Source organism: Dipodomys merriami, unplaced genomic scaffold, assembly GCF_024711535.1.
Source record: "Dipodomys merriami isolate MVZ:Mamm:240054 unplaced genomic scaffold, mDipMer1.0.p SCAF_138, whole genome shotgun sequence".
Taxonomy (NCBI): Eukaryota; Metazoa; Chordata; class Mammalia; order Rodentia; family Heteromyidae; genus Dipodomys; species Dipodomys merriami.
This window is the reverse complement of record NW_027202693.1, coordinates 2,263,496-2,288,404: the sequence shown is the minus strand read 5'-3', so window position 1 is coordinate 2,288,404 and position 24,909 is coordinate 2,263,496. Positions and strand designations below refer to the sequence as shown.

The 24,909-nt window shown below is 54.3% G+C and overlaps 1 protein-coding gene across 4 annotated transcripts in view; it reads right to left on the bottom strand.

Annotated features, from left to right (window-relative positions):
* The window catches only part of LOC138825603 (myosin-11), a 56,529-nt gene extending 33,541 nt beyond the window's left edge, over positions 1-22,988 (bottom strand). For all 4 annotated transcript variants that reach the window (XM_070020280.1, XM_070020281.1, XM_070020282.1 and 1 more), the window contains exons 1-4: positions 22,899-22,988; positions 13,408-13,769; positions 9,230-9,386; positions 2,608-2,635 (exon numbers count right to left, since the gene is read on the bottom strand). In XM_070020280.1, the coding sequence (XP_069876381.1) occupies positions 2,608-2,635; positions 9,230-9,386; positions 13,408-13,752 (530 nt within the window). In that variant the 5' untranslated portion in view covers positions 13,753-13,769; positions 22,899-22,988. The remainder of the gene's footprint in view (positions 1-2,607; positions 2,636-9,229; positions 9,387-13,407; positions 13,770-22,898) is intronic.
* Between the last annotated feature and the right edge of the window lie 1,921 nt (positions 22,989-24,909).

Sequence of the window (24,909 nt, the reverse complement as noted above, 5' to 3'; positions counted from 1 at the left end):
CCTGGCTGGAATCGTCTGATCAGCAGAGATGTTCTTAAGTTAAAAAGTCACTGGGCACGGTGGCTCACGCCTGTCATCCCAGCTACTCAGGAGGCTGAGATCTGAGGATCGCAGTTCAAAGACAGTTAGGGCAGGAAAGTCCTGTGAGACTCTTATCTCCAATAAACCACCAGAAAAGCAGAAGTGGCGCTGTAGCTCAAGTGGTAGAGCACTCACTTTGAGCAAAAGAGCTCAGGGACAGCGCCTGGGCCCAGAGTTCAAGCCCCACGACCACCCAAAAAAACGAAACCAAAATCCATCCAGACCATGAGGGAGATGTGGGTTTTCTGGGGCGGCTCTGGTGACCCGTTTGTAATGCGGGACCACCATGGAGGGACCATTCCATGCAGGGGATCCCCGATTTCCCCTGGCCCCAGCTTTCCCCGCCCCTGTCTCCTCCTCCCACTGACTGCTTGTCCTGCTCTTGCCTAAACTCCCCCATGCTCTGAGCGCACTGGAACATTCTAGGTCTTTTTCTAAGTCTGTGGAAGGATGCACACCCCCTCCCCCGCTCCGCCCCAAGGTCGGCTCAAGATTCCCCCCCGTGCCGAACCGGGGCTCCCAGAGCCAGCCCAGCCTCGATTCTTCTTCCTAATTAGGAAACGGAGAAGCTCGCTTCCTCTGCCAAGCTCCCCTTGATAACTTTGCTCATGTTGGGAAGAGAAGAAAGAAGAAAAGAAACACGTGTTCCCACTCGCAGGCCAGATCCACCCGGTCCCGCCGTCCCGGAAACCTCCGCTCGCTGCTGCTGCTGACCCCCCTCCCCGGAGGCGGGTCTGATGGGCTCCGTGTTAGGTCAGAAGCAAGTCCAGCCCAGCGTGGGTAAGCCACTTGCCCTGGGCCACACAGCAAGGCAGGGACACACAAGAAGAACTCGGAGTCGGGTCCAATTCCAGGGCATGAACTTCTAGGAATGGAACGTCTACCTGTGCCCGGCCCCGCTCGCAGGCAGCTCCCCAAGCTATCCTAGCTAAGAACGAAATAGCTGATCATTCTCAGCACCCACCAGGGGACACTGAGGCTTGGAGAGGCCGAAGTAATTTCTCCAGGTCCCACAGTTGCCTCTGCTAAGCTACAGGTTGGACGTAGGGAAAGAGCAAGATTTGAACTCAGGTCCTGCCACTGTCTCCTAATTCATTCTGATTCATAGCGTAAGGAGAAAGGCTGAGGGCCGTTCCAGCTCTACTTCCATCAAAATACACCTCAAAATCCTCCCTGGCCTTCACAGGCTCTGGGGAAAATGTCAGCAAGGATCAACCACTCGGTCATGTACATTATAGTATGAACGAGCCGGGTTCTGATCAGAGAGGAAGGGAGGAGGGGAAGCTCTTATGGGAAGCCAAGCACATGGCTGGTCCTGAGACTGAGGCCTGAGACCGAGTCTGGAGCACCGGATTCTCACAGCAACGGCCACCATCTCCACGCTTCTCCCCACGCTCTCCTCCCCTCCCCGTTTTGCCATGGTGAGGAGTGGGGTGCAAACTCTGGATCGCTGCTTCTCCCCAGTGGGTTACTTCCAAGTTTTTCTGATAAAAATAAACCACCCGGAGGCCTTGCCAAAGAAAACACCCCATGCGCCAGGCCGGGGGTGTCGGAGCCGGGCAGAGACAGGCTTATCTGCTATTCTGACCCTGGAATCCTGGGGTGCAGACTTGGCCCAGGTCAGAGCCCCTAGTGCCATCCTTGGGAACTTGGTGCTCAGCTCTGGCCCCCTGGGGAGACCCCAAGTGGCCAGATGTGGCCTCTCAGCCCAATGGCCGGCTGGCTGGCTGGAACCATGGGTGAACACAAATGAATTGGTAGGTGGGTGAATTGAGGGACAGAAGGATGGACAGATGGATGGGTGGGAGGTAGGATGAAGAGGGAGGGATGGAAGGATGGACTGGTAGATAAGAAGATGGACAAATGGATAGATGGCGTGGTGATGGATGGATGGGAGATAGACGGATAGATGGATAGATTGGATTGGATGATGGATGGATGGATTGAAGATGGATGAATGGATTGGATTGGAGATGGATGAATGGATTGGATGATTGATGGATGGATGGATGGATGGATGGATGGATGGATTGGATTGGATGATGGATGGATTGGAGATGGATGATGGATGGATGGATTGGATTGGATTGGATGATGGATAGATTGGATTGGATGGATGGATTGGATTGGGGATGGATGGACTACATTGGATGATGGATGGATGGGTGGGTAGGTAGGTGGATGGATTTGATGGTGGATGAGTAGATGGATAGATGACTTAAAGAATGGATGAATGGATAGACGGACAGATGAAGAGGCAGACCAATGGATAGATGGAAGGATGTGTGGATGGGTGGGTAAGAAGATAGATGGATGAAGTATGGGTGAGTGTATGGATGGATGGTGGATGGGTAGATGGGCGTGGCTGGTGTTTAGGTTTGTCTGCCTGTGTGAGAACATCGCTCCTGGTGTTTGATGAGCATCTACTCTGCGCTGGGAAGGAGGACGGACCCTTAGCGCAGTGAACACATCGGAGATCCCATGGGCTCTGACTCCCGTAGAACCAAGTGCAGCAGCTCCACTTACGTGCACAGAATGGACTGGTCCTCGCGATCTGTGGACAGAAAGGAGAGAGAACGCAGCTCTGAGCTGAGAGGCTGGGCTTGCTTCTCCTGGGGGCTCCCATTTGGAAGCACCCACACTCTGGCGCCACTGGTGTGGCTGGGGGAACATCTGGCCTCAGCACCCAGGCCCCAAGGTCAGACCTGGGGGCTAGCCTAAAGCTTAAGCTCAATCAGGAGGGAGCCAGGGCCACAGGCAGACAGAGCCCTGGGACTCAGGCCCGACTCACAGTCCCAGGGTCCTCGGGAGAAAGCAACGTGGACACCTGTGGACAGGCAGGGAGAGGGTTGGCCAAGGGAGCCCATACCCTGTGCCTGAAAATGGCAGAGAAAAATGTCCTGAGCTACCTACTTTTAGTTTTGTCAGTCGTGGGGCTTGAACTCTGGGCCTGGGCGCTGTCCCTGAACTCTTCAGCTCAAGGTAAGCACTCTACCACTTGAGCCACAGTGCCACTTCGGGTTTTCTGGTGATTTATTGGAGATAAGATGGATTTTCCTGCCCAGGCTGGCTTTGAACCATGATCCTCAGATCTCAGTCTCCTGAGTAGCTAGCATGATAGGCGTGAGCCACTGGCACCCGGCATATTCAATTTCTTTTTAAAAAAAATTCATATTCAATTTCTTAATGAATGTTTAGTTTACATTCTTTTCATATAGATACGTGAACCTTGAAAACATTATCTAAGGGTCATAGTTCAAAGCCAGCTGGGGAAGAAAAGTCCACGAGACTCTCACCACAAATTAATCAACCAAAAAAAGAAGTGGCACTGTGGTTCAAGTGGTAGAGTGCTACAGAAGCCAGGGACAGCGCCCAGGCCCTGAGTTCAAGCCTCAGGACTGGCAAACACGCACGTGTGCGCACATGCATGCAGGCACACACACTCACAAGGCTGCATCTCATGTTTCCATTTACAGGAACTGTCTAGAATACTGAAGTCTACAGAAACTAGACTCCTGATTATGAATGAGAACTACACTTTTCTGAGGGTGATGAAAATATCCCTTTAAAGCCCAGGACAGACATGTAGCTCAGTGGTACAGAGCCTGCCCATGATGCACCAGGCCCTGGCTGTCAATCCCATAGCTCCACATATGCACACACAAGCATGTAGATGCACACATGATGCACATACACAGGTATGCACATAGATGCACACTGCATACATGTATGTAGATACACATATGCACGTGTACATGTGTGTATATGTATGTATGCATGCATGCACACACCTGTATGCACGGAAACCAACTCCCCAAGGTAATGGTGTTAGGAGATGGCCTTTTGCCAGAGAAGGATTCCACGGATGGCGCCATCTTTGCACCAGGCCCTGACAAGCCAGGACATGATCTGCCCCCTTGACCTTGGACTTCCATCCTCCAGATCTGTGTGCAATAACCTTCTAGGTTTCTGAGCCAGCCTGCCTGGGGCATTTGGTTCTAGCAGCAGCCTGGATGAAGCGTGGAGGCCTGCGCTGGTCCTTAGCTTTTCAAGGACTCTGTTTCTCTAGTAGAGCCCTCGTGCCACACAGCCCGAGAGGGGAGAAAAAAGGCCCACAGGGCGGGCGGTGGTGTCCCTCGGTTTGGCTCTCACTGGGTGGAGGAGCCTCAGTTTCCCCAATCTGTGAAGCGGGGAGGCTGGCGGCATCCTGCAGGGCGCTGGGGCTGCAGGCCCTGGGGACCGCTTTTCCCTGCCTCTGCCTCGTTTGTGTCAAGCAGGCTGCCAGCCAGCAAAGGAAACCTAGACAGCCCGGAAAAAGGCTCCGGATCACGCCACTACCCGGGCTTATCTTCAACACGGAGCCCAGGGCACCTGTTTCCTTGTCTGCCGCCAGCCGCCAGTTGGTAGCAATGGGGGGAGACCGGACGCGCGGCCGGGCCGGCGCGGCGGGCTCCGGCAGCTCATCTGCGGCTCACGAGCACGTTCCGCACGTATCACTCAGCAACCATCACCTCCCAACCCGGGGCTTTCAACACCCACGGATGTCAGAGCCAATGGGCTTCCGGGGCGCCCAGCCTGCACCTCACTGGTGGGAAGGTGGGAAGGATAAGACGTAGGCATCGACAACACCGAGTTCAAATCCAGTTCATTGACCTGTAGCCCCGTCCTTCTGTTTATGTGGGCCTCAGTTTCCCCAGGTGTAAAGGGGGGGCTCATCACAGTCTCTGCCCAGCGAGCACGCCTGCGCACTCGGAATTGTACCGCTTGCTGTTGCGTAAGAGCCACCGAGGAAAACACCAGGAGAAAAATGAAATCTTGGTTGGCCTGCCGCACTTTAGGGCTGGACTTGGTGTCGCTACGCCGGGTATGGCGGTGCAGGCCTATCATCCCAGCTGCAGGGGGGAAGATGATAGTCCACGACCTGCAAGACCCTGACTGGAAAAACAAAAAACCCAAACACCACCACCCAAACCGTAAAGCAAGAAGGGCGGGAACTGCTCTGCACAGCACCGCTATAGTAACAGTTACAGGGGCTGGGAAGGTGGCTCAGTGGTAGAGCGTTTGCCTTGCATGCCTGAGGCCCTGGGTTCGATTCTTCAGCACCACATAAGCAAAAAGAAAAAAGCCAGAAGTGGCGCTGTGGCTCAAGTGGTAGAGAGCTAGCCTTGAGCTGAAGAGCTGAGGGACAGCGCCCAGACCCAGAGTTTAAGCCCCACGACTAATGATGATGATGATGATGATGATGATAATGATAATAATAATAATAATAATAATTACAGATTCAGTTCAAGAGCCCCATTGTGGGGGTAAGGACTTCTGCTACAAGGGAGCAGAAGAAAATGATGAAGGAAATACTCTTCCCAAATTTCCCCAAACTTCATGATGAAGAAGGCATTTGTCTAACATATTGAAGGTTCACTAAGTCTCCAGAACAATGTGGGAAACAGACCTGGGGTAAGTCGCAGCCACTATAGCCAGGAAAATAAAGATGAGTCTAGCCAAGCACCAGTGCTCACTTCTGTAATCTCAACCACTCAGGAGGCTGAGATCTAGAGACATGTGATTCCAGCCCAGACAGGAAAGTCATTTAGAAAGCCAGTATTAGTAATGAAGAACATAGGAAGTAGGTTTGGGGGGCAGGGAGGTTATTGCTAACTTGAGAAAATAGTAAGTCACACAGGCAAAGAAAAAGTAATCACAAGACAGCACAGAGATAAGCACTGAGGAACATCGACACAGCCATAATCATCTAAGCTCATACGAATACTCAGAATAAAGCTTTATTAAGTTCATGGAGCTAAAGTATTGGGAATCTGTGAAATCAGGTGATATAGGCAGATGAAAGGGATGAATGAGCTCAAACCCTATCTTCCACAGATAAAAGTTAACAGGTGTAGCACCAGTGGCTCACGCCTGTAATCCCAGCTACTCAGGAGGCTCAGATCTGAGGATCGAAGTTCAAAGCCAGCCTGGGCAGGAAAGACTGTGAGACTCCTATCCCCAGTAAACCACTAGAAAACTGGAAGTGGCGCTGTGGCTCAAGTGGTAGAGCGCTCACCTTGAGCTGAAGAGCGCAGGGACAGTGCCCAGGCCCACAACAAAATAAAGTTAACAGGTGAAGCCTAGAGCTGGAAATATTTTTAGTTATCAGCAATATATAATCAAGCTCTATCAAGATAAAGAGGCCAACACCTCTAAATCAATCACAGAAGTTGATAATGGCTGCCCTGGACAAATGATTTCTCTGGAAACCATTTACACACACACACACACACACACACACACACACACACACACACACACACACACACACACACAAATCAACACTGATATTTTAAAAGGGAGCAAGAAATATGTGTCTGCAGAGGCATGGAACATTCTAGCACAATGAAGACTAGTGTACCTGGATGCTGCCATTTCTAGAGAAAGTATTGGGGAGAAAATAAGATATCTAAGTTTTGTTTTGTTCTTTTTGTCAGTTGGAGAGCTTGAACTCAGGACCTGGGCGCTGTCCCTGAGCTCTTCAGCTCAAGGCTAGAGCTCTACCACTTGAGCCACAGCGCCACTTCTGGTTCTCTGGTGGTTTGTTAGACATAAGAATCTCCCGACTTTCCTGCCCAGGCTGGCTATGAACCGAGATCCTCAGATCTGAGCCTCCTGAGTAGCTAGGATGACAGGCGTGAGCCACCGGTGCCCAGTGGTAATAAACTATTGTTCAAGACACTTCCGTGAGTGCAACGCATGCCAAATAACAAAACACCATAACCGCATGATACCCAGCTTCCTAAAGAGGCTCATGTACAACCTCCTAAATAGTCCTTCATCGAGGGCAGCCATGGAGACCACAAAGGGACAGCAGGGGGCCTAAAGCAGTGCCCCAGGGCATCTCATGGCAGGCCCTGCGAAGGGCCACCTGCTGGTCTTTAGAGGGATTGCAGGCCACGTCTGGAATTGGGATCACAGACACTTGGGGTCCTTCTGGCTGCGCCCCTCTATGCTGGCACATGGGGCTTCCCACCCACAGAGCTCCTGCAGTTCCCAGCTCGGACCCCGGACCCCGGGTGTCGGCTGTCCTGGAGTTACGTGTGGATCCAGTGCCGGTGTGTTATGGGAGGAGCATTCTTGGGACCAGAAGTGAGTCAAAGCACCCAGTTTTTCAGATCTGGGAATCTTTACACAGACTTCCCGAGGCCCCGGGGGGGGGGTTGGGGGGGCGGGGGCTGCCACCTAGATTTACACACTGATTTTACTTGCATCATAACGCATCGTAGGCGCGTGGTCTGAGAATCATTGTGTGCACAGTTTCCAATAATTTTGTGCAAGAAAAAAAAAATCTTGCTTCAGGGTGTGGAAATTCCCAACTGTGACACCGACAAGGTTCAGAGCATTTGGGGGTTTTTTTGGAGGGGGGGTGGTCAGTTGGGGGCTTGAGCTCAGGACCTGGGCGCTGTCCCTGAGCTTTTTTGCTTAAGGCGAGCACTCTACCATTTTGAGCCACGGCGCCACTTCTGGTTTTCTGGTGGTTCATTGGAGACAAGAGTCTCATGGACTTTCCTGCCAGGGCTGGCTTCGAACCAGGATTTTCAGATCCAGCCTCCTCAGCAGCTGGGATGAGAGGCGTGAGCCACCGGGGCCTGGTGCATTTGGGATTTGGGGATGAATTGTTTGCTGGTAAGTACCTGGCACTCACACCTGCCACTAAGCACTGCCAATGTAATACTTGATGTGATCCTCATAGACTCCCTGAGAGTCGGGCTGCTCTCTTCCCCAGAGGCAGCAATGGGTACGGAGAGGTTCAACGGCTCATCTAAGGCCACACAGCACCATGAGTGGCAGATTTGAACACAGGATGCCCTGTTCTAGAATCAATGTCCTGAACTAATGCAGTCACTGCTAAACTGTACTATCTCTGTAGAGGGGGAGAAGCTTCTAAGAAAAACATGGAGGAGACTGTATGAGGATGTCACTTGTATCAAGTTCAGCAACAAGCTAGACTGATAGTATAGGAATCACCAGGAACTGGGCAAGAGGGGGCAATTTGAAGAGGGAACTTTCTAGAAACATGTCACATCTTAGTCTACAGCCATGACACAGAAAAATCAGTTTTAAGCTGGGTACTTCAAATTGGCACGTTTTACCCATCCACTGAGTTTATAGCAGAAAATCCATTCCATTCCTTTTTTTCTGAGACGGAGACTCAAGCTGACCTCCAACTGGAGATCCTCCTGTAATCCCAAGGGCTGGGATTACAGGTTTACCCCACCATGCCCAACTTTTAAAATACTACACAACACTTCCTCCAACCTATGGGTGCAAGGCAGATTTGAAAAACTTAAGATCACTTTCCCCTTTGGGTTCCATCCCCGAGATATCTCAATATACTCCAATGTTCTGAAAATCAAAACGTAATTTGAAATCTGAAACACATCCAGCCATGTTATGCTTAAGTATGAGAACCTTCACGCTGTAATACCTGGGCGGGAAGGTGACATGTAAACATCTTCAGGCTAACAGGGAGCTGGTGGCTCACGCCTGGAATCCTAGCTCCTCAGGAGACTGAGAGGATCACGGCTCGAAGCTAGCCCAGGCAAGAAAGTCTGTGAGACTCCTGTCTCTAATGAGCTACCAAAAAGCCAGAAGTGGAGCAGTGGCACAAGAGGTAGAGCTCCAGCCTTGAGCAAAAAAAAAGCTCAGGGACAGCATTTCTAAGCCCCGTGAGCGACAAAAAAAGAAAAACCAACAAAAATATTAACTGAAAGGTCTTCAAGCGGGCATGAAGAATAATCTTTGTGCAGATGAGGACACTGAGGTGGAGAGGGACAGGCATGCGTCCACACTCCGGAGAGAGCCAACGTGGCTCCTGAAACCCTTCTCCCCCCTCTTCTTCCCTGGGCAGCTGGCATGGCCGGGAGGAGGGCAGGTGGGGGGGGGGCAGGCGGGGGGGCAGCTGAGCTTTGCCCGTATTTGCCCAGGCAGCCTCTCCCCCTCCCCCTCCCCTCTCCCTCCAGCTGCCCACAGACGTTGGCTTTGCTTTTCTTCCTTTTTCAGTCACAGCCCTGGGTCCCCGGCACCACTTGCCAAGCTGGCATTCCTGGCAGGGATTCAGGGAGGTCGCTTGGGACGCGGCGGTGGCAGCGGCCGGGCCTACCTTGCAGCATGCTCCTGTAGGCCGTGTCGGCGATGGCGTAGATGTGGGGGGGCATCTCGTGCCGCTTCTTGCCCTTGTACATGTCCACGATCTTCTCCGAGTAGATGGGCAGCTGCTTGTAGGGGTTCACCACCACGCAGAACAGCCCCGAGTAGGTCTACGAACACAGGAGGAAGGACAGTCAGATGGAAGCACACACAGACGGACAGGATCCGCCATGTCCTGGCAAAGGCGGGGCCTAGGCTCGGGAAATGGGGGAGGGGTCCCCTGGATGTCTGAGCCATCTTTGATTTCCTAATGGCGCGATTTTTAGATGGCCCTGGGTTCAAATCTCAGCCCCTGCATCTCGATGGCCACCACTGCTGTCCTAGCACCAGCGCAGAACCACCCCAGGGAGGCCACGGGCCTCCCACAGGTGTCTGACAGGAGGGGAAACTGAGGTATGCGGAGGGTGTGGCCACAGTAAAAGTGAACCCTGGGAGTGGTTTTCCCGACTTCCTGCTTGTGTGTGGCCACTAACAGAGCCCATCATCCTCCATAAACGCACACCACCTCCCCACGGGCAGCCTGGACAGAGGGGCCGGGGTGACGAGCTCGGAACAGGGGTCCACTGGAGAAAAGTCCACAGAGACAGAAAGTATGCCCGTCACTCCCATGGCTAAGAGAGAGGAGCAGCCATTAGTGGGCTTGGAGGTTGTGAAAATGTCCTGGGGCCGGTGTGTGGCTGGGGTTCACTAGGCCTGGGCTCCAGGCTGACACCGCAAACAGGAACTTCCATGGCTGATGGATGAGTGAGATTCTGCTCATTCTGAAAAGGGCGTGGAGCATGGCGCAGGGGAGGACAGGGGCTGGCCCACCCGCCCTCTCTCTCTCCCTCCCTCCCTCCCTTTCTCCAGTGCCTCAGTGAGACCTCCAGGCCCAATGGCACCCACATGGGGAGCACTGGATGGTGGAGGCCCAGGGCAGAGGCCAGGCTGGGGACAGAGCTCACCGTGTCACAGCCACAGCCAATCAAACAACAGAGCTGAGGTGAGGTGGCCAGCAAAACCCCACAGCACTCATTCATTCACTGGTTCATTGACTCATCACTCATTCATTCATTCACATCCACTCACACATTCACTCTCATTCACTCATTCATTTGCTCATCTACTCATTCGTCAGCCTGTGTGTCCTAGACTCGTGTCAGGTCACAGAACGGGATTTGTGCGACTTCTGAGCTGAGGCTGAGGGTTAGAGGCCGGGAAGTCCCAGGGCTCAGTCTGCCCAGGGCCGATGGATGGTGAGTGGCGGGCGGGATGCAGAGGGAAAAGTGGCAGAGGATGCTGGGAGGTGCAGGAGGATCGTCAGGTGGGCAGTGAATGGGCTCACATGAAACCCGTTTGAACAACCCTCCCTCACCCACTGAGCAGCTACTAATACCAGGTCTGGGGCAGAAACCACAAGCAAATAAATCTTGGGCAGCCATGGCCCTCCAAGAATTTCTAGCTCACGGGCCAGGTGTGGTGGTGCACCTACGTCAGCCCAGCTCCTTGGAAAGCCGGGGTGGGAGAATCTCTGTCTGGGTCCAGCCTGGGAGAGATAACAAGAGACTATCTCTGAAAAATGAAAAGAGGGAAAGGTCCCGGGGGGCTCATGAGCCCCGCTCTCTCCTCCAGGCTTCCGTAGGGGAGGGAGAGGTAGGGGGGAGTCGTTCTGCCTGTGAAAAGCACATAGTAGGAGTTCAAGGGGCCAGTTGTGAGCAGTGACAGCAGGGAGAGGCGGGGCTTGTGGAGAAGTACAGACGACACAGGCTGCTGGTGGCCTGGGCTGGGGACAGACACCTCACCACCTGCCAGCCCCTACTGACAGGGGCGTGGCTAACAAGGCTGAGTTGGGCTAAGTGGGGCGTGGCTAATAAGCTGAGTTATGATGGGAGGGGCGTGGCTAACAAGGCTGAGTTAGGCTGAGTGGGGCGTGGCTAACAAGCTGGGTTAGCCTGAGTGGGGGCGTGGCTAACAAGCTGGGTTAGCCAGAGTGGGGGCGTGGCTAACAAGCTGGGTTATAATAGGCGGAGGGCGGGGCTAGCAAAGTAGGTTAGCGTGGGGGCGTGGCTAACAGTCTGTGTATGGGTGGGCGGGGCTTCCTGACCCCGCCCCTGTGCTGCTGCTCCTGCTCCTCCTGCTCCTCCAGGAGGCCCTGTCTGTCTATGAAGGGGAGAATCTGAGCAGAAAGGTTGGAGGCAGGGGCAGCCGTGGCATCACGAGGCAGAGAGCATGCCCATCTAATCCATCCAGAGGCGATCAGCGGGAATTTGAGGCTTGTTTTTGTTTCTTAATCTCTTTCAGATGACACCCTGGATTGGGGGGTGGGGGGAATCTTTCTGCTTTCTAGTTTGGACTCAAAGATCATGTGGGAGGATGGAGGAGACACACAGGCCTGCCCTCCACTGCCCGGGATGGGGGGACACTCGCAGATGGAACACTGGACCCCAAGGACCCCAAGGAGACCTCCCTCCCCTACACACACCCCGCTCCTTCCAGAGGGGCCCTTGGGAAAGCCCACCTGCCAACCTAGGAAGATAACATTTCCACACAAAAATGCCACGCGCGCACGCGCGGAACTTCCCTCAGAGAGGGAAAGATGGGCTTTCCTGTTCCAGGCCTCGTATGCTGGCCTAGAAATGGAGCAAGCCAGTCAAGTGAGAGCACCTGCATTCAATGACAGGCCACAGGCTGGGCATGGCAGCACACGCTTATAATCCCAGCCATGCAGGAGGCACAGGGAGGATGGAGAACCCAGGTCTACCTTCTCCAAAATAATAATAATGAAGCAAAAAAGGACCAGGGGTGTGGCTCAAGTGGAAGAGCACCTGCCTAGCAAGTGCGAGACTCTGAGTTCAAACCTCAGTACCACCAAATAACAATCATAACCAATGAAAGGTGTACAGGTCCAACACCTAGACATATCACATGATACATTCATAGCCCTTCAAAGCTGGCTGGGGGGCGGGGGAGCTCTAGCCAGCACTCTAGCACGTGAACCATGTCCCCAGCCCTTTTGCTTTTAGTTTGTTTTCATAGGATCTTGCACTAACTTGGCCTGGTCTGGCCTCAGACTCTGATCTTCCTGCTTCCACTTCCTGAGTTTCTGGGATTACAGGCATGTGCCACCATGTCTGGCTTGATGGCGATTTGTTTGTAAAAAGAAAAATCTCACTCTGTGAGATTTGTGTCTTTTCTACAGGGAAGGAAATAATGTTTCAAAGAAATTAGGTAATCAGCAAGGAAAGCTGGGTGCTGGTGGCTCACACCTGTCATCCTAGCTACTCAGGACGCTGAGATCTGAGGATCAGGGTTCAAAGCCAGCCCAGGCAGGATTGTCCATGAGACACTTATCTCCAATTAACCATTAAAAAGCCAGAAGTGGAGCTGCGGCTCTAGTAGCAGAGCACTAGCCTTGAGCAAAAAAGCACAAGGCCCTAAGTTCAAGCCCCACGGCTGGCATAACAAGGAAGTAATAAATAAGTAAGGAAGTCTATCATGAGGATATTTCTGTCCCTTTTCTTCTGAGGTTTGGCTCCAACCCCATATGGAACCTGTGTCCCCTGTCACCAGTCCCTTGTATAGTCCGGTCCCTCCAGGTTAAGAATGTTCTAGATTTACACTACCCAATGCTGTATCCACCAAAACTCAGTGCCCGTTGAGTGCTTGATCTGGGACCAAGATACCACTGGAGAGATGAAGTTTTAAATAATAATACTTAAAACATTTTCTATCGTGGGGTGTCGGTGGCTCACGCCTGTCATCCTAGCTACTCAGGAGGCTGAGATGTGAGGATCGCCGTTCAAAGCCAGCCCGGGGCCAGCAAGGAGCCTCCTATCTCCAATGAACCACCAGAAAACCAGACGGGGACCTGGGGCTCCAAGAAGTGGCCAAGCGCTCGCCTGGAGGAGCCACAATAGAGCTCAGAGACCCAGGCCAGGGGAGTTCAAGTCCCGGGACTGACAAGGACATAAATAACAAAATAAATACTTATATTTGCACACGGCTCTGTGAACGCCACAGGGAATCTCTGGTAGCCTGAACATGTGCATCTTCAAACCTGATTAAAGTTAGCCCCATGCGGCCAGTGGCTGGCCACGTGGGGGGGGGGATCCCCCAGCCCACACCCCCGGGGGAGCCCCCCCAGTCACTCACGTAGATGAGGCCGGAGAAGTAGCGCTCTCTCAGGTTGTGCAGCACGGAGGCCTCGTTAAGGCAGGTGAGCTCCGCCATGTCCTCCACCTTGGAGAACTTGGGCGGGTTCATCTTCTGGATGTCGTCCTTGGCCACCGTCACCTTCTTGCCATTCTCCACCAGCTCCACCACCACCTCGTCGCCCTTCTCCTCCTTCACGCTGGCCGCCTCGAAGCCCTGCTTCTCCGACGGGACCCACACCAGCTTCTTGGCCACCCAGTCCGCCTGCGCCATCGGGCTGTTGAGGAAGTTCTTGTCCACGAAGAGAAACTTCTCGTCATCGCTCAGCTGGCCCTTCTGTGCCATGGTGCCTGCGGGGTGCCCTGGGGTGGGACGGGCACACACGGTCAGCAGCAGGACGGAGGGGTGCCCCTCCCCCCATACACAGCTGACAGAAGCATCCAGAAGATACCAGAATGTTCTATTGTCAAAGGATGCACAGGGCCACATGGGTGGCCATGCGCCCATCATCCTAGCCACTCAGGAGGCTGAGAGTCTGAGGATCGTGGTTCAAGGCCAGCCCGGGGAGGGAACATCCCTGAGATTCTTTTTGTTTGTTTGTTTTGTGGGTTTTTTTGGGGGGTCTGGTCGTGGGGCCTGAACTCTGGGCCTGGGCGCTGTCCCTCAGCTCTTCAGCTCAAGGCTAGCAATCTACCACTTGAGCCACAGCACCACTTCCTGCTTTTTTCTTTTTGCTTATGTGGTGCTGAGGAATCGAACCCAGGGCCTCAGGCATGCAAGGCAAGCGCTCTACCACTGAGCCACCTTCCCAGCCCCCCACCCCTGAGATTCTTATCTCCAGTGAACCACTAAAAAAAAAAAAAATAAGCGGGCAGTAGAGCTGTGGCTCAAGTGGTAGAGCGCCAAGCCTGAGTGAAAAGCTGAGGGACAGCGTGTGGGCCCTGAGTTCAAGCCCCAGGGCCAGCACAAGAAAATATTATAAGAGAAAGACTCTAGGGGTGGTGGCTCATGGCTGTCACCCAACCCACCAGGGAGGTGAAGACAGGTGGGCGGCGATTCAGTGGCAGCGTGGCGAAATTATCAAGACTTCATCTCAAATCAAGAGCGATGCAGTGGTGCATGCCTATAATCTCAACTACACAGGAGGCTGAGGTAGGAGGATCACAGTCCCAGGTGGACCTAAGCTAAAGCCCAAATCCCTCTCTGAAAGACAAATGAGAGCAAAAGGACTGGGATGCGGCTCAAGTGGCAGAGCACCTGCCTGAACATGAGGCTCTGAATTTAACCCGATACCACCAAAGGAGGGAGGGGGGAGGGAGGAGGGAGGGGGGGAGGGAGGGAGGGAGGAAGGAGGGAAGGAGGGAAGGAGGGAAGGAGGGAGGGAAGGAGGGAGGGAAGGAGGGAGGGAAGGAGGGAGGGAAGGAGGGAGGGAAGGAGGGAGGGAGGAGGGAGGGAGGAGGGAGGGAGGAGGGAGGGGGGAGGGAGGGAGGGAGGGAGGAAGGAAGGAAGGAAGGAAGGAGGGAAGGAGGGAAGGAGGGAGGGAAGGAGGGAGGGAAGGAGGGAGGGAAGGAGGGAGGGAAGGAGGGAGGGAGGGGGGAGGGAGGGGGGAGGGAGGGAGGAAGGAAGGAAGGAAGGAGAAAGGGAGGGAGGGAGGGAGGGAGGGAAAGAGGGAAGGAGGAAGGAAGGAAGAAAGGAGGGAGGGAGGGAGGGAGGGAGGGAGGGAGGGGGAATGAAGGGAGGAAGGAAGAAAGGAAGGAGGGAAGGAGGGAGGGAAGGAGGGAAGGAGGGAGGGAGGGGGGAGGGAAGGAGGGAGGGAGGGGGGAGGGGGGAGGGAGGGAGGAAGGGAGAAAGGAAGGAAGGAGGGAAGGAGGGAGGGAAGGAGGGAGGGAGGAGGGAGGAAGGAAGGAAGGAAGAAAGGAGGAAAGGAGGGAGGGAGGGAGGGAAGGAGGGAGGGAGGGGGGAGGGAGGGGGGAGGGAGGGAGGGAGGGAAGGAGGGAAGGAGGGAAGGAGGGAGGGAATGAATTATAAAACAATAGCTATAAAATTCCATTTCCTGTCTTAAACTATCTTCGCAGCCTATCTAGAGGACTACGCCTTGATCAAATACAGTTACGGAAGGCTGTCATTTCTATTATGAGCTTCCCGATATCAGCATTTACTTCTGATAAAATACACAGGACATACAACCTGCCATCTCAGTCTTTTTGGTTGGCAGTGGTGGGATTTGAACCGGGGATTGTACTGGCCGGGCAGGCCCTCTACCACTGGTGCCACAGCCGAGACCCCATCCGCATCATCTTGAAGTGTACAGTGGAGTGGGGCACGCCCCCACCCCACTCAGAACACCCTTCACTTTGCAACACCAGCCCTTCCCCGCCCCGGCCTCCACTCTCCACCTCCATTTCCAAATCTCTGTTGCAAGTGCCTCCGGGAAGGGGAGGCATAGACTATGTGTCTTTCTTGCACTCAGCACAACGTCCTCCAGATGCCAGAATTTCCTTTTTTAAGGCTGAATAGTATTCCACTATGGACAGACCCCAGCTGGCCTATGTCTTCATGTATCCACGGGGGGGGGGGGGGGCGGGGATTGCTTCCACATCGTCATGGGGATACCGGGTGCTGTAGTGGGCGTGGGCACGCTGCCCTTTGTGCATTCTCTGTCAGATTTGACCTTTTAGAACTTCTGATTAAATTGATGATCACGGGGCTGGGAAGGTGGCTCAGTGGCAGAGCGCTCGCCTTGCATGCATGAGGCCCTGGGTTTGATTCCTCAGCACCACATACACAGAAAAAGCTGGAAATGGTGCTGTGGCTCAAGCGGCAGAGCGCTAGCCTTGAGCAAAAGCAGCTCAGGGACAGTGCCCAGGCCCTGAGTTCAAGCCCCAGGACTGGCACCAAAAGCAATTAATTAAATAAAACCCCAGGTTATTTTTCTAGATTCCTCCTCCCCTCCCCCCTCCCCAGTGCAGGGAACACATACCAAGAGCTGCTCATACCACTGCCACCATTTATGGAGTAGCTTGGTGGCCCTGAGAGCCTCCATGGTATTTCCAGAACGTTCCATTCCTTCCGAGCGGCGTGACCCAATGTGCAGCTTTTCCTGGTCAGGCCACGTGCATGAGCTCCGCTAACTTAGCCAAATGAGCCAAATAATGAAACCGAAAAATAAAAGTAGGTGCGGATGGGGGGGGGCGAGTGGGGGGGGGGCGAGTGGGGGGGCGGGGGGAGGGTACCCCATCTGATCCAGCATAAAAACACAAGCAACACGAGCAAGTGCAGGGACTGAGTCCCTGCCCCAAAGAGGAGAAGACACCGCCCCCCCCAAACGCCCTGCTCCCCCTCCCCCTCCCCCTTCCTGGCTTTGATGCCACCGACCCTGATGAAGTGCAAAATCCTCTTTGGTCTGAAGGAAACCAGCTGCAAAGACCTTTCCCAGACTGGGCTCCTTGGAACCCTAAGGCCCTGAATTTCTGGAGGCTCCCCCCAGAGCCTGAGGCGTGCGGTGCAAGCGCTCTACCACTTCAGCCACGTCCCAGCCCTTGTTTGATTTTTGGGTTTTTGGGTTTGAGACAGGGCCTTGTGTTACCTTTGTTCAGGCCGGCCTGGAACTTGTGGTTTTTCTACCTTTGCCTCTGCAGTAGCTGAGATTACAGGTGTGCACTACCACACCTGGCATATTGGAGATGGGGCAGGATGAGGGAAAGCGCAAAGGTCTCCCTCTGTGGTACAGACGTGAAATCTGTTAGGGAGGTGCCAGGTATTATGTACCCCTCACGAAGACCCCCAATGCACACTGGGATATCCAACTTCCTGGCTTTTGTTCCATCTATCCACCTGGGGCTCCCCCCAAATAAGAAAATAATGCTTGGCCATACAATGCCCTTGAGAAACTTCAGTGAGCTCATCAAATCATACCAATCACAATCACAAAGCTGCTAAAGCACACTGAATGCCAGCTTCTGTGTGTGTGTGTGTGTGTGAGAGAGAGAGAGAGAGAGACAGACAGACAGACAGACAGACAGACAGACAGAGAGAGACAGAGATAGAGGAAGAAAGCAAAGGAGGAAGGGAGGAAGGAAGGAGGGAAGGGGGGAAGGAAAGAAGGAAAGAAGGGGAAAGGGGAGGGGGCAAGGAAGAGAGAAAAGAAAAGAAAGGGAAGGGAAGGGAAGGAAAGGAGGAAGGAAGGAAAGAAGGGCTGGAAATGTGGCTCAGTGGTAGAGTACTTGCCTAGCATGAATGAAGCCCTAGGTTCTATTCCTCAGTATACCCATACACAGAAAAAGCTCGAAATGGTGCTGTGGCTCAAGGGACAGCACCCAGGGACAGCGCCCAGGCCCTGAGTTCAAGCCCCAGTACTGGCAAAAAAAAAAAAAAAAAAGAGGAGGGGGAGAAGCAGGGCTGGGGGAATGGCGTGGCTCTCTTGCTCAGAGCTGGAGCTCTACCACTTGAGCCGTGTGTCCAGCCCATCTTCTTGTGACATTAGGGATCAAACCCAGACTCTTCCCCATGCGAGGCATACACTCTGCCACCGAGCTATGGCTCCAGCCCCAGCTACCATTTCATGTAATCATCTCAAAAACTCCGGGAGGATCGTGGTTCAAAGCAAAGCTGGGCAAGAAAGTCCACAAGATTCTTACCTCCAATTAACCACCAAAAAGCCGGAGGCCGAGCTGTGGCAAATGCTACAGCAACAGCCTTGTGCAAAGATGTCAAATGAGAGCGTAAAACCCCGAGCTCAAGCCCACGGACCGGCACAAAAATAACAATAAAAACGCATAGGGCAGAAGTGACAGCAACAGGGGGATTCTGCAGTCTCTCTCCGGTACAACTTGCCAATATTTAGTGCTTTCAAGTGTAAGGACATGCCGGGCACCGTGGCTCACGCCTGCAATCCCGGCTACTCAGGAGGCTGAGATCTGAGGATCATGGTTCCAAGCGAGCTCGGGCAGAAAAATCCTTGACACTCTTATCTCCAATAAACTACCAAAAAGCTCAAAGTGGAACTACGGCTTCAGTAGTAGAGTGCCAGCCTGGTGGGAAAAACAAAAGCTCAAGGACAGCACCCAGGCCCTGAGTTCAAGCCCCAGGACTGGCCTTAATTAATTTAGCGATTTCATTACAGGAAATTCATGCCACCTACACATCTTAGTAGATGAGAAGAGACACACATGGGTGAGCGCCCTCAATCTGAGAAGCTCCAAAATGTCTGCCTTTTGGCAGTGCCGACGGGACACCCCCAAGGAGACTCGTTCACCCTCCACCCTAGATGGCGGGTTGCAGTTAAAACACACGATGAAAACGACTGCATACACAAACAGACGTGACCACGCACACGCACGCACGCACGCACACACACTCACGCGCACAAACACGCCAGCTGCAGCAGGGTAGATGCAGGGGAGGATTCTGATGAGGTAACTGGCAACCCCCCCCAAATGACCACCAGGAGGCCGGAGGGGGGGTGTTGTTGACGTGGGGGTGGGGGGATGAATGGAGGAAGGGTGGGAGGCAGTCATAAGATTCAACATTTCACATTTTCATGTGAAAATGAAGCCAGGCCACTGGAGGGGAGGGGAGGGGAGGGGCGGGGAGGGGCAGGGAGGGGCGGGGCAGGAGAGTTGGGGGAGCATGTGGGGTGAGGTGACACTAATCAACCCACAGATTGAACTCAAAGCCCCAGGTACAACTACTTAAATAATAAAAAATAAAATTAAAAAGATAGCAGGCTTCAGGTTACACACCCAAGGCATGCACAGGAAGGAATTCAATGTCTAGACTGCAAAATCCCCCTAAAAGCCCCAAACTCGAGCCCCTGGGGTCCCAGGTCCACAGGAGAAGGGACCTCCATGTCCCCACAGAGAGTGCATAGTTCTAGGAGTTCCTGCAAATTGTTGTTGTTGTTGTTGTTGTTGGTCGTGGGGCTTGAATTCTGGGCCTGGGTGCTGTCCCTCAGCTCTTCAGCTCAAGGTGAGTGCTCTAATGCTTGAGCCACAGCACCACTTCTGGTTTTCTGGAGATAAGAGTCTCACAGCCTTTCCTGCCCGGGCTGGCTTTGAACCATGATCCTCAGGTCTCAGCCTCCTGAGTAGCTAGGATGACAGGCATGAGCCACCGGTGCCCGGCTTTGTTCCTTCAAATTCTTGCAAGGATTTCTCTGAGCTCAGTGGTCTTCCTTGCCTTGGGGAGGCTGGGCAGTGGAGGATGTGGGAGAGACTCCTCGGAGGCCCAGAACAATCGCAAGTGATTCATAAACTGACAAGTTTAATTGAAACCCCTCATATGGGCTGGGAAGGTGGCTCAGTGGGTAAGTGCTTGCCTTGCATGCTTGAGGCTCTGGGTTCAATTCCTCAGCACTACATAAGCAGAAAATGCCAGAAGTGGCACTGTTTCTCAAGCGGTAGAGTGCTAGCCTTGAACAAAAGCAGCTCAAGGAAAGTGCCCAGGCCCTGAGTTCAAGACCCAGGACTGGCAAAACAATAAAAATTAGACAACATGCTAAATATCAAGAAAGATGGAATTAGACCATCTGAAGAGCTGAGAGACAGCACCCAGGCCCAGAGTTCAGGCCCCACAACCGACAAAAAAAAAAAAAAAGAAAGAAAAGAAACCCCTGATATAATGTAGCTGATATAATTTGGAAGGAAGGCAATAATAATGAGGAAGTCCATCCCTTCCTCCTTCCCTCTCTCCCTCCCTCCCTCTCTCCCTCCCTTCCTTCCTTTGGTGTCCATAACAGGGCTTAGAGATCACATCTCAAAGACTTTCTGGCCTCTACTGGCCTCAAACCTCCATCCTCACATCTTGGCCTCCTTATTAGCTAGGATTATAGGCATAAAAATAGTATCTAATTACTGCTTGGACTTGTGACACCCTATCTTCTTTATTGGCTGGCTGAGCTATGGAGCAAATCTGAGACTCTGTTATAAAATAGGGCCTGTGGCTCTAAAGACTTGATAAGAAAATGCCCATAAATATTGTCCAGCAACCATGCCCCATACACACTGGGTAGCAAGGACCCGTGCCTGTCACCCTAGCTACGCAGGAGAATGAGATCCAGAGGGTCGCACTTCAAGGCCAGTAAAGGCAGCAGAATCTGAGCGACTCCACCTCCAAAACTACCCAGCAAAAAGCCAGGCCGCAGGCACCAGGCAAGCAAGCCTAGCAAGTCCTGCGTTCAAACCCTGATGCTACAAAAGAGAGAGAGACAGAGGAGAGGGAGAGAGCATCCCCAAACACACTGCCTATTTTCTTTAGTCCCATTTTACAGACAGAAAAGGTAAGGCACCTGAATGCCAACCGAAGTGACTTTAAAAATCTGCTTGTGGCCTTCTATGATTCCCCTAGATTTGAAAGTGGGTGGGTTTTTTTTTGTTTTCTGGGAAAAATGGAACATATTTTAGAATTGCCAAGTTGGTGCCTTACAGCTTCAGTGACACTTGTTTGGATAGAATGCCCAGAGGAAAAGAAGAGGCAATTCCCATCAAAAAAGAAAAAAAGAAAAAAGCAAGCAAGCACCGTCCTTTCCTTCCAAATGTCCTGGGCTGTGCTCCCCAGATCTTCCTGAGGGGGACCAGAAATCCCTAGGGCTCAGCCAGCAAGGCTGGGTAGCTGGCCGGGGGGGGGGGGGGGGCTGGGCTGGAAAACACTACCATACATGGACATGTTTGCCTCCATCTCAGCCCTCCCAGGAAAAGTAATGATAAATCCATAACAAATACCTTGTACGGAATCGTGTGTCTATTTCAGACATGATAATAAAAAAATACGGTGTTTAGGAGTCAAACTTGGGAGGTTGCTGAAAGGTCGCCCCAAGAATCCAGAAGTACCTGAGGTCATCAGCGCCAGCGACAGAACTGTTTCATGTTCCTTTCAACCCAAAGTTCAGTTTATGTTTTCTTCAAAGTGGATGATAAATATTTACGATGCTGCAAGAATTTGGTCCTACCAGAAACCTGACTTCTAACGAGAAGTTTGAGTCTACAGTAAAGAAAGAAAGAAAAGGGGCTATGATGATTAGCTATAGGGTATAATAACCCTGGCATCAGATAAACCAGGGAATGAGCTCAACCATTTATTTGCTGGGTGCCATGGATGGTGTCTCAGCCTCTCTGAGCATCAGCTGTCTTCTATACTAAACAGGCCTCCTAATGCTTCTCTGATGAAGTTGGGCAAGGTTTAAATGAGATCAGTTAAGTGATCTCATAAGAATTATGTGGCATCAAGCACCAATAGCTCATGCCTGTAATGCTAGCTAGAGACTGTCATCTGAAGATCGCAGAGATCGAAGTCAGACCAGGCAGGAAAGCCTGTGAAACTCTTATCTCCGAGTAACCATACACACATACAAAAAAAAGAGCTGGAAGTGGAGCTGTGGTTCAAATGGCAAAATAGCTAAAGGACAGTTCCCAAACCCTGAGTTCAATCCCCAGGATTAGGACAAAAGAATAACTCCTGTGATCATTCCAATAGAAGCCCATCAAGAGTAGCTGTCTTGCTGGAAGACTCCAAGGGCTTTCAAAAATCATCTTCCCCCTCTTATTTCCCATCCTGCCATTCACAACTTTCAGACCAGCCCCTTCCAGCTCCTTTCTTTCAAATCCACTCCAAAACAGTAATTCTAAGCAAGCCAAAGAACTGAAGACAGAACCAAACCAAAAACAGCTACGCAAAGGAGTGTATTAACAGTCCAGCCTGACTTCCCTTTGAAACCCTCTGGCCGGTGCACAACCCAATCCATCAGTCCTAATATTAACTGAAGCTGCTCTCTCCCTGCCCCGAGTTTTCTAAATATTTCCTTTGTGTGTCTGTGTGTGTGCCCGCGCCTGGACTTTTTGTGGAACTTTTCTAGAAGTTGCAAGATCTCCACACCAGCCAGCCCAGTCTTGGTTTTTTGGGTGTTTTTTTCCCCCTGGCTACTCCAACATCACAGCCCGGTTTGTTTCCATGTGGGAAACGCCAGCCTGAGCTAACCTAGCGCAGGTGCAGGTCCTGCATGCAATCTGGGACTTGGCACCACCTGTAGAAGGTGGAGAGGGCTTGCATCTGGGTACACAAGCCTCACACCCATCGGCCTCCCCTCCCCTCCCGGGCCCCAGAGCCCCTGCCCACCCACTTCTAGCCCACCCCTGGGGTGATCCCGTGCACCTGGGCCGCGCTCTGCCCATCTGCGAGGTAGCAAAGTGCTCCAGGGCACTTTCTTTTTCCTTTTTTGGTGACCGTGCAAAAGCTGCTGGGCATGAGGTGCCCGCCTGCAGGGCCGCCCGCGAGTCCCAGCCCAGCACCCCCTTCCTGCTGCACCCTAGCCATTCATTTTCCCAAGACGAGGCACCCCGGCGTTGGGCCCGGGCCTGGCATCTCGAGGATGGACGCGGATGGACGGCTCGCCACCGTCCCCTAATTGCCCCCCAGCCCCCCCCCCCAGCGCTCCGGGACCCCGCTGGACCTTCCAGCCCAGCCCTCCCCTCCGCCCCAGGGCGCCCCACAGCACTTACAGTCCTCTGGGGGGGGGCTAGGAGAGGAGACACCGGATGGAGACTCAGATCTGGCGCGCTTCCCAGGCCCGGGCGTCCAAATCCCCTGCGCACCCCTGACGCCTGGCTTTATAGAGACCCCGCGCAGCCCGCGGGTGGGAAAGGGGCGGTGGGCGGAGCCTGCACGGAGGGGGCGGGGTCTGGTGGCATGGGCGGAGTCTGTAGGGGCGGGGCTTGACTTTATAGAGACTGCTTGGCCTGTGAAAGGCGGGGCCTGGTGGTGAGGGGCGTGGCCTGGCTATAGAGACCCTGGGGTGGCCTTTGGGGCGGGACCTGGGGGACATGGGCAGAGCCTGGAGGGGGCGGGGCCTGGCCGGCGAGCATTGAGAGCGGGGCGGGGCCTGGCGGGACGGGGCGGGGCCAGCAGGCGCTCTCCGCAGCGACCCCTGCAGGAGCCCTGGGGAATCGCTGTCACCGGCCCCAGGCGCACCTGGCCGGGTCACATTGGGACGACCCATCCTGGCGGGTCTGGCCGTTCCCGGTGGTCACTGAGGGGGGGGGGTCCCCTGAGGCGGCGATGATGGAGGGGGGACATCGGAGAATTTCTTCCCTGGGCCAGGGCCAGCCTGGGGCGCTGAGCTAATTAACCCCTTCCTGCCTGATCCCGGGTGCCACTTTCCTTCCCAGCGCCCCCTCTCCGCGCTGGGGACACCACCCCGGTGTCTTCTCAGGAGCCGGCGGCGGCGGCCGCTCGGGGTGGCGGTCGGAGCGTGGGAGCTGCGTGGCTCTGCAAGGTGCTGCCCGCATGCAGAGCGCGGAGAGGGGTCCCCCAGATAACGGGGGGGGAGCTGGGGGGCCTGTGGACCCGGGTGCCGCAGGACCCCCGTCCCAACCTCTCCCCAGGACCTCGGCCCGGCTTCCCGTCCCCTCCTCTGTGGCTCTCCATCAGTTGTCACTCAACCTGTCTGTCCGTCCGTCTTCCCCCCCGTGCCTCTCCTCCTGTCCCTGTCACACACACGCGCGTGCACACACACACACACACACAGAGGCCATAAAAGGAAGTCGAGGCCCCGCGCTCCCCGCGCTCCCCGCGCGCACCCGCTCCGCCGTCCCGGGCCGAGCCGGTCCTCCCTCCCCGATCCTCCCTCCCCGGTCCTCCCTCCCCCGACCCTGGGCGGGGGACAACCCAAAAAGGCCAGGCGCGGGCGCCTTTCTGCAGGAACTCCCCGCGCCGCATACCAGCCGGGCTGCCCGCTCCCCCTGACTAAATATGGTGCCGTGCGCACGGCCCCGCGGGCGGGCGGGGTGCGTCCGCCTGGCCGCCCGGCCCCCGCGGGGTGCCAAGGGGAGACCCCACGGCTTGGGGCTGAGCCCGAGGGGACGGCCCCAGAGGAGCAGACCGGGACGGGGGGGGGGGGGAGGCTCAGAATTTGGCCGCTGCCCCTCCGCAGCCCTCCCTGCCCCGCGGGCCGCGGGCTGGCGCCCGGAGCTCTGCGCACCGTGCAGGGGGAGCAGGGGGAGGGGGGTCGGAGGACGGGGGGGGGGGTTTGCTTCGTTTTTTCCTTTCCTTTTTTTCTTTTTCCTGTGTCAGTACTGGGGCTTGAACTCAGTGTCTTGCGTTCTCACGCTGGACCTTTTTCTTCTTCTTCCTCCTCCTCCTCCTCCTCCTCCTCCTCCTCCTCCTCCTCCCCTCCTCCTCCCCCTCCTCCTCCCCTCCTCCTCCTCCTCCTCCTCCTCCTCCTCTTCCTCCCCTCCTCCTCCTCCTCCTCCCCTCCTCCTCCTCCCCCCCTCCTCCTCCTCCTCCTCCTCCCCCCCTCCTCCTCCTCTTCTTCCCCTCCTCCTCCTCCTCCTCCTCCCCTCCTCCTCCTCCCCTCCTCCTCCTCCTCCTCCTCCTCCTCCTCCTCCTCCTCCCCCCCCCTCCTCCTCCTTTTCCTCTTTCACCGTCTTGGGGCCTGAACTCTGGGCCTGGGCCCTGTCCCTCAGCTCTTCAGCTCGAGGCTAGCACTCTACCACTTGAGCCACAGCACCATTT